Source organism: Sinocyclocheilus anshuiensis, unplaced genomic scaffold (genome assembly GCF_001515605.1).
Source record: "Sinocyclocheilus anshuiensis isolate Anshui unplaced genomic scaffold, SAMN03320099.WGS_v1.1 scaffold913, whole genome shotgun sequence".
In the NCBI taxonomy this organism is placed as follows: Eukaryota; Metazoa; Chordata; class Actinopteri; order Cypriniformes; family Cyprinidae; genus Sinocyclocheilus; species Sinocyclocheilus anshuiensis.
This window is the reverse complement of record NW_015554131.1, coordinates 658,437-668,539: the sequence shown is the minus strand read 5'-3', so window position 1 is coordinate 668,539 and position 10,103 is coordinate 658,437. Positions and strand designations below refer to the sequence as shown.

General features: G+C 36.9%; 1 protein-coding gene across 1 annotated transcript in view; it reads left to right on the top strand.

Annotated features, from left to right (window-relative positions):
* gabbr2 (gamma-aminobutyric acid (GABA) B receptor, 2) overlaps nucleotides 1–10,103 on the top strand; it is a 228,996-nt gene that overhangs the window by 184,686 nt on the left and 34,207 nt on the right. Inside the window, exon 13 of the mRNA XM_016462856.1 lies at nucleotides 4,249–4,371. Coding sequence (XP_016318342.1) covers nucleotides 4,249–4,371 — 123 coding nt within the window. The remainder of the gene's footprint in view (nucleotides 1–4,248; nucleotides 4,372–10,103) is intronic.

Genomic DNA, 10,103 nt, shown 5'->3' with positions numbered 1-10,103 from the left:
TTTTATTTTTTTTTAAAAAATTTTTATGTACAGTAGCTTTTAATTTCTTTTTTTTTTTTTTTTTCCCTTCATCTTATTTTGTTTCATTTAGTTGCCAAGGCAAGTTTTTCCTCTAATATTTATATCTTATTTTATATCTGCTTTATTTCAATCAACAAATAAGAGTTATAGTTAACAATAACAGTACTGCTTCAATACATATTTTACAATATTGACAGCATTTTGTAGAATGCCAATTTCCGAGCTTTCATATTTACAATGTAAGTAAACCAAGCAAAAGTTTTTTAAATGGTGAAACGCAAAGCTTGTATTTTAAAAAGCTTGTTTATTAAGTATAACATTTTTGATGTAACTAAACTTTCCAAGTGATCATTAAGCAATTCTATCACACATTTAAGTCTCAAGGCTTTACTTTTAAAACTGTGTAATATATTTTAAGTATATTTTAATGTTTACTGTGCTTCCATTGTAAGTGGCATATTGAAACTTTTTATGTCAGCCAATTTTATTTCCCAGATGATATCAGTAGAGCTTCAATTAACCCAGAAGATTATTTTTAAGTGGCCATATTTTACTTTTTCGGCAGTTTTTTTTTTTTTTTAAGTCCACGGATAATGTTTCATAAAAATTTAGTTTTTAATTTAGTTAATTATTGTAGTGCAGTTTTTACCCTCCTTTTTAGAAGCATTAAAATATTGGACCAAGATTCTAAATAGATTGCTGTCTAGTTATCATCTTAAAAATTTATATTTTGCATCTTTGATCTATTGTTAACATTTACCACTCTGATCAAATGATTGATAAAGTCAGATTAAAGTTAAAATATCTTGTTCGATATTGCATTGCATTGTATACATAGTATGTCAAAATCTTTTATTTCTATTTATTTTCGAATTAAGGAGCGACAAAAGTCCAGTTTTCCCTGATAATGGAGTTACGAACAAAGGTTTAGGAGTATGTGATGTAATTCCAGTTTGATACATTGAGTGTCCATTTTTTTTCCCTGGTGTCTTCTCTTCAGTTGCACTTTCACACTTAATTAGCAGTTCTTAACTGGACTCACTACATATAAATAAATTCAGAGACAGGTAATGCCCAGGCTCAGGGCTTTAATTCCCTCCGGCACTTCAGTGTGCAGGAAGCTGACAGTGAGTTGACTCCTGCTCCACGCAGTGATGGACTGCTGGGCTTTGGCACTCTAAAGCGATGGCTGCTGTCAGGACTGTGTTTTGTGAGTGTGCATGTGGGTGTGCCATCTCTTTATCAAGCTGAGAAGCAGTCTCACAGTATGTGACTCTGCGGACAGCCCGTCGCAAATCAGCCTCCGTTCGATGCAGGTCCGGCGGTCCGAGGGGTCCATTACAGTCTCTCCCTGCCTCGAGGCGCAGCGAGGGCAATGTCAATCACCTCTGAGGATCATACATCTGCCTCTGCTAGATTTCAATCTGAGATAGGAACAAAGGGAGATGGAGCAGATACACACTCAAACACGTATGCAAAACTATACAGCATGCTTGTTTCATTTTTAGTTGTTTCTCTTGTGCAGATTTCAGTTGATTGAAGATGCATTTATCTTCCGTAAAATGAGTTGGACCACAGATTATTAGTATGAAAGGGATAGTTCATCCAAAAACTAAAATTCTGTCATCATTTTCTCACCCTCAAAACGAATGTTGTCTAGTGTTGTTTTGGAGACCCTTGACTTTCATCACATGGCCAAAAACAGTTTAAATGTTTTTCAAAGTGTATGAAATCTGAAAACCTTCCTGGTCACTCCTCTCCTTGCAGTTCCATTAAATTGGAATTGAAAAAAAAAATGCAAATAATATATGAAAAAATGCTATAAAAGCAGTCTGTATGACTTGTGTGCAGGTCTTCTGAACTCATGTGATAGCTTTGTGTGAAAAACAGAAAAAATGTGGTCATTATTCACCGATAATCTTCCTCTCCAGACAGCTGTTATTGAGTCAGTGAACTGACTTGAGAACAAATCATTCAAAGAGGTTTTGTGAACCAGGTCAGTTGATTCATTAAAAAGATTCAGTTCTAAAGAATGATTCTATCATGATGAATCAAACAATGTTACTTCTCTCAACAGATGTCTAGATGTTTAGTAAATAACTGTTTGTCACTCAAAGCTATCATATGACTTCCGACTTGGTATAAAGTGCACAGGTCATATGGATTGCTTTTTGGAAACATTTATGGTGCTGCTACAACTTTTTTGCTGCTTGAAAGACTTGATGGTGAGTTCACCCATATTTTTGGGTGAACTATCCCTTTAAGCCTTGAATTTCTTTGGTCTATCAGTCTGATTTCTCCTTTTAGCATATATCTACAGTTATAAATCTTTTTTGGGGTGACAAATAAGTTTAAATATTCATTATTGTATGGCGTAAACCTGCATACTGCATCATGCATCATTCAGAGACTCGGACTGCATTATGGAACATACTGTGTCACAAATACATGGCATCAGGGATGTGTGCATTTGTAAATTCAATCAGACACAAGAACATGATGGCCTGCATAACTTAGACTGAGCACAAACACAATCTGACACTAATGCACCACATGCTCTTGTAGACCTGCAGCAATAATCTTGTACAAATGGTGAGCAATTTGAACTGTGAATACAAAAGCTTAAACAGAGCTATTGGGTCTTAAAACTAAATGTTATTGGTTTACAAGCTCATAATTAGCCACATTAAAGGTGAAGTGTGTCATTCTTTCGATGTTAAAGCACTACATCCCAGTTTAATGTGCACAGACGTCTATAATTAAGCCATTTGTGTGTTTGTTTAAAGGAATAGTTCAACCAAAGATGACCATTTTGTCACCATTTACTTAACCTCCAGTCCTGTATGACTTTTTCTGCAAAAGACAAAAAAAAAGAGAAATTATAAGAGAAAAAACTCTCTTTTTTTCTCAAAAAGAACATTGGACCCCATTGACTTTCATTGAAAAAAACACTGATACATTTCGCTGCCTTGGAATTAGAAGGTTCTATCTGCATTCTAAGCAGTTTTGAGATATTGAACTTCAAGGCTTTTGCATTCCATAGACTTCTGTAGATAGATCCCTTTTTGTTTTCTAAAAAAAAGGCCCAAAATGTATACAGCTTACAAAAGAAACCTCACATAATGTAAATAAGTTGTCACAGAATAAGAATATGTGAATAACTAAATTTTGACAAAAATGTCAAATAGAACCTAATAATTCCAAAGCGACGAATTTTAAATTATCTTCTTTTGTGTTCTGCAATAGAAAGAACGTTAGGTTTGAAATACATGAGGAAGATGAGAAAAGAAGACTAAATTTACATTTTTACATGATCTATCCCTTTAATTGGTCGGTCATGTCAAATTATTGCTCAGCCAATGGTGTGTGTTTGGTAGAGTGGTAGAGTGGTGTGGAGAGTAAGGACATTTCATTTAGCTTTTGACATGAACAACCAAAATTTGGTAAGGTCCCAATATGCTGAGGTGCAAAGAGTATCTGCCACTATTTGTAGTATAAAGTATAAATAGCATTTGTGCAAAGAAAAAGCTGCTGTTTTCACCTACTGTAAATAGCATCTGTTGTTATTTGCACTTATATTTGCACAAATAACCTCTGCCTTAATTTTTATGTTCATGGGCTATTTGTATCCGTAAAGTGTGGAGGGAGGATTTTAGGATTGCTATTGGTTTTTTGATCCATCATCACCTTCCGTTTGCCGAGATGAAAGGAGATTTTGTGCAATACAGTGAAGTTCAACGGTCATATGGACAAGCATTTCTTTGTGATTGTGCTAATGCGTTCTGAAGTATCATGATCCTGTATTATTTTGAATGTCTGGCCATTTAATGAAACCATCAACCTCTGTTTGATTGAAGATAAAGAGCATCCGTTCTGATAGAATTCAGCATGATGCTCAATGGTGGCCCACCACCTCCTTGTTTCATTGTGTTGAATCACGGAAGAATTTGTCCGTTCCCGCCGTCTGATTCCTCTAGAATACACGCAGGCATCCTCGCGGTGACCTTTCCTTTGATTTGGGTTCTGTTCAGGTCAACCACTGTTAAATAGAAGAAAAGAGAAAAAGATCAGACAGGAGCAGGGCTTTCATCCACAAAGGTTCAGAATGTGAGAGAAGATCATGCGTTTGAATTGAGCGAATAGTCCATTGATGGTTCCTGCCCATCTCGGCCTCTTTCTCATCCCTTAATCACCTCATCCATTGCTTTTCTTTTATTTCTCTTCCAGATTATCAAGGACCAGAAGCTCTTTATCATCGTGGGTGGCATGTTGCTGATTGATTTGTGCATCCTCATATGCTGGCAGATCGTGGATCCCCTGAAGAGAACGGTGGAAGAGTACAGCTTGGAGGCGAGTCTGATTGCTTATTATTAATGTTGTATGTAACGATTCAGCAGAATCCCTCGACTGGGTCGTAATGGTTAATCAATCCCAACTAAATCATAGTCACAGGGAGCTGGGATCATTGGGGAGTACGTAGCGGTCAAGGATTTATTACCATCTACGTTATTTTTGGTTCAGGAAGTGAGACGTCTTGCCCCGCCCCCACATCCATGGCGTTTGGGGACGCAGGCCAACTGGAATGTGGGACATTGGCACAATTGCTTGGAAAAAAAGACACTCGGACGAGCCCGTCCCGTGCTGACACACAGAGGGGGAAGTGTGTGATTGAGCAGGGCTTCAAATTAGGCTGGACATTTTGAACATCTGCTCGCTTTAGTCATGTGCGTTCATGGATTTTAGTCAGACGCTGTCGCAAATGATTGGACATGATTAGCTGGAAGCAAAGCTAAAATGGACAATTTCAGGCCTGATTGTGTAGTGGATGGTTCTTAAAGTTACCTTGATTTGTGTTTTATAACTTAAAGGGATAGTTCACCCAAAAATGGGAATTTTGTCATTATTTACTCACCTTCACGTCGATCTAAACCCATGAAATTTTAGATAATGTTCGAAAAACAAATTAAAGGCATAGTTCACCCAAAAAATTGCTGTTAATTTACTCACCCTCAGGTCATCCAAGATGTAGATGACTTTTTTGATTCAGTAGAACAGCAAAGAATATTTCTTTTTAGCTGAAGCCGTGGTCCTTGGTGATTCATATAATGCAAGTCACTGGCTGGCCATCTTTCAGAATAAAAAAGCATATCACGGAACACAAAATTAATACCCATGGCTCCTGATGATTTATTGATGTCTTATGAAACAATATGATCAGTCTGTGCAAGTAACTAAACATTGTATACAACAAGACAAGTCCAAACTGCCTTGTGAAGAATTATGATCACTTTATATGATTATATGTTTTAATTTAGGCTTTTATTGACATTAATCAATAATCGACTTATAAACGCATCACATATGTAAACGCAGAAGATCAAACATGCATGATGCACAAGAACCAATGAGGTTTGTTTTAGTGCGTGACACATGCACTTCTCTGTTTATCATATGTGATGTGCTATATGCATGTGTGTTTATATGTGAATAAAAGCCATCATACGGTATTAAGTGATCATATTTCTTCACAAGACCTGGATTAAACCACTTGATTCATAATGATTCGTTTTATGATGCCTTTCTGACCTTTTTGGACCTTCTAAGTTTTGGTGACCTAGTTACCTCTCAGGTTTTTGTCTTATGGGTTTAGAATGACATGAGGGTGAGTAAATGATAACAGAATTATTATTTTTGGGTGAACTATCCCTTCAAAGACATGTTTTCAATGACATTCAACTTTCCATTTCATCTGTCTGTCTAATCCTGAGGTGTATGATCCCTGTACTTAGTGTGTTAGAGAGTAAAAGGTCTGGCGACTAACAGGCGATGTGGCTGAGTGGACTTTGCCGTCACACCGATGGAATCATGGCCGCTGTCTCTCTGGAGAACTCTTGGCAGGGAGATTAGTGCAGATTGATTGGTGTTAGGGCCCATTAACTTTTCCATCACTCTAGGGTGTTTAGACGAGCTTCTCCTTCCTCCTCTACTGTATATGTAGTTTAGTTCAGGCCATAAGCATTTCTCAGAGGTCAAATGGTTGAGAATGGTTGTATTTGACCATGTATTTTGGCTTAAAGCAAGCCATTTAAGTGGCATTCACAGGGATAGCAATTTTTAGCAATGAACAGTTTAAAAGTCATTCCTTTTAAATGAAAGTTAGCCGTCTGATGCCAGTATTTACCAGTGACTGTTGGGGACAGTGATTTGTGGCCTGATATTGTTGCGTTGAGTAGGCACAACTATTAGTAACCAGCAGCACAGCTATTTGGCGACCCGTTAACAGTTGAATCTCTGTCAGTGCCAACTCAACTTTAATTCTAATGTGATTTTGAAGAATCGCTGCATAACTTTTGGCTCTGGAATAAACCATTGTTCGCTGCTGCAGGACACTGAGTATGTGTTTATTTAAAATTAAGTAATGTCTGTGAGGCTGGAGACAATTACAGTGGACAGTCTGTCAGGAACTTGAAACAGAAGAACGTAAACAGATCTGAGCGCAGCGGACAGCATTGATGTGAACGGCAAACTTCTGTGTTTAGAGATTCACAAACTGCTCTGCTGAAAACAGGCTCCATTTCAGCTCCCTCTGATTCAGATTAAGAACTCAAACTTTTGTAGAAAGTAAAATAAAAAACTGGGCCATATGTCCTACATAGAGCACTGCCGTTATAAAAAATAAGAACTTGCAGAGCATTTTTAAAGTTTTATACCTGTTCTTTATTAAAGTGTATGAGGGTGGTTGACATGTATAGCAGTGTCCTGCAGTGTGACATGCTTTATTTATTCCAGAACCATTTTAAACAACCTGTTCTCTAATTCATGTATAATTTTATAGTAGTTTCTAGGACCTCCTATTAATTAAAAAGACATGTAATATTGGAACTTTTTAAATATAATCTCTCACACCATATTTTTCAAAACTATTTATGTGAACAGCCAAGTATCATTTAAAAAAAAAAAAAGAATTAAAAGTGAAAGTAAAGACATTACTATTTGTATTTCAAATAAATGCTCTTCTTTTGAACTTTCTAAATACAGCAAAGAATCCTGAAAAAAATAAGCAGCACAGCTGTTTTCATCAATGATAAGAATTAATGTTTCTCGAGCAGCAAATCAGCATATTAGAATGATTTCTGAAGGATCATGTGACACTGAAGACTAATGAATAGTAATGATGCTGAAAATTCAGCTTTCACATCACAGGAATAAATTACATTTTAAAATATATTAAAATACAAAACAGTTATTTTCAATATCTGGGTTTATGATCAAATAAATGCAGCCTCAGTGAGCAAAAGACACTTCTTTCAAAAACATTAACAAATCACATAAATCTCTAGATCTGTGAAGCATCAAAATAGCTGTAGAACTGATCTTAAATTTTGAGGTAAAAAAAAAAAAAAGTTCATTGATATGTTATTTGTCAGCTACCCACAAACAGAAGAATCAGAGCAAATTAGCTTTTCAGATCATAAATAGCTTGCCAAACAAAACAAAATGTTTCTTTCTTCCCTTATAGATATTGGTATGTGTTCTAGAATAGAGAGAGATTGTGAGCCCAGGTTAATGTAGATCCCGAGTGTTCCTCTGGTCTGATGAAGGACAAACTGTGGAGGGGCTGATTAGCATTCAGCAGGTTTCTCCTGCAACGCTCACCGTTCTCGCTCCTGTTCTTGTGTCGATGCTGCAGCAAGCGCAGTCTGCCTGCTCACAGTATTGCAGTGTGGCATTGCCATGGCAACAGCCAAGGTTTCTGACACCCATAAACCAGCGCTGTCACTGCTGATCCCCAAGAGAAAAATACAGGGAAAGGCTTTGGACAGGCGCTGTAATGACGGGTACCTAGAAATACACACACTTGATGACATGCAAAGTATGTAGAATTTGTCTAAGATGTTCAGTGTATCTTGAACAAACTAAATGCAAAAACTTAGAGTAGATTAATATGCTCCTATTCTCGTAATCCAAAAAATAAAATACTTTTACTCTTTTAATTTACTTTTAATTCACAAAACAGTTGCCACTTTTGCGTGCAATATTCCAGCGCAAAAACCCACTTCTTATTCAATTACCACCCACAATACAGTTAACCAGTGCTGAAATATTTCTGCACTGTGAATATTTAAATTGTCATTGTCATATTTTTTAGCACAAACATACCTGCTTTCTATGTAAATTAGGTTCATTATAGCACCTTATTCACAAAATTCAGCTCTATTTACCCGCTGTAATTAATGGTGAGCTATTCCTGCCAGTAGAAAGTAGAAGGTAATGAATGAATACTATTTAAAAGAGATGTTTGTGTACATTTTCTATCAATCGTGGCAACAGTAATCCATCAAAATATGATGATGGATGAAATGATGAAGAATTATAACACGTGTGTCCAGATTTCTGAAGACAGAAAAACACAGGAACACTCTCATTTATTGCTGCTCACTTGCTGCTTAGTCTTCCTGAGTGAAAGTGAGCCGTCTGTCAAATTGTCTGAAGTGTTCAAATCCCAGTTTTCTCACTCTCTGTGTCAGACTGAGGAGAGGCAGACAGCCATGAGTCACCAGGTCTTTTCATGTGCAAATGCTTATTTTAAGAGGAACCTTTAATACGGGAAATATTCCATTATGTGTGCTTCCATTATGGAGTGGCTTAGATAGAGGTCTGGAGTGTGCTGGGGTCCGCTCTGACTGTACAGCTGGATCCACTTTGTTGACAGGGGATCCAATGCATAGGCACACATATTCTAGCATTTTGGGGTCATTTGATTGGCTTCTGGTCAATTTATGTTGAAATAATGACCTTATATTCACTAAATCAGTTAGTCTCAGTGGTTGGTTTTGCTTTTCTGAACTTCTGAAGTTTTACATGAAACATCAAGTGCCTCAAATACTAGAATTGTATAAAAGTAAAAATAAGTAGCTTTAAAAACTTTATTGTTCAGTTATTTATCCATTCATTTTTGTTTACATTTATTTAAAATGTATAAGAAATGTATTTATTTATTTACTTACTTACATGAACTGCATGGGTCCAGCAGTATGCATGGATCAGATTTTGCAAATGCATAAATTTAAAAAAAAAAAAGATTTCTCCTTTAAATTCCAGTGGTTTAATTTATTGCACAAACCATACCGCATTTTAACATTCTCAGTAAGACATTTAAAGGGATAGTTCACTCAAAAATGAAACTTCTGTCATTAATTACTCACCCTCATGTTGTTTCTATCTTTGATGAAATCCGAGAGCTTTCTGACCCTTGATAGACAGCAATGCAACTGACACGTTCAAGACCCAGAAAGGTAGTAAGGACATCGTTAAAATAGTCCATTTGACAAATTACAAAATACGACAAAATACTGGGGATTTGAGGTTTTACTATCAATTTGGGGACATGTGATGTCAAAAATGGGATAAGAAAAGCAAAAGAAAAGAAAAGAAAATCAACTCAACTCAATGTTTTTACTTGGATAGTCAGGGCTCTCGGGCAGGTAGGTTATTTTTTAATTTAATTTTTTTTTTTAATGTTTTTTTCTGCTTTACTCGTAATGGGTTACCACATACATTATGTATCTGTAAAGCTATCAGTAGTGTGGGGGAGCCACTGTATGTTTTATGTACCCTTGAACAACATCCTTTTATTCACTTTTGTTTAAGAATGTCTCTGTAGAGCTCGTAATGCAGGGATAAAAAGCCATCTGTCTATTTGTGTCCTCCTCAGCCCATTTTGTGTATGATGTGTTTGGACATTTGCAGAGGTGTGTGTATGTGTGTGTGTGTGTGCGTGTGCGTGTGCGTGTCAACAAAACAAACTGGGTCATTTAGGGCTGAAAAGCCACCCACCTCACTCCTCCATTGATCATGTGTGAGGAGCAGCAAGGAAAACATCTCAGGTTACGTATGTAACCATGGTTCCCTGAGTAGGGAACGAGACGCTGCGTCCTCTAGGGGTTGCTATGGGGAACGCCTCGTCGTGACCCGTGTCTGAAGCATACATTGAAAAAAACGCCAACAACAATTTGGCCGGCGACAGCCATGACGTCACTACCGGTGCGACTATAGTATAAATAGGCGCCGGGAGAACACAT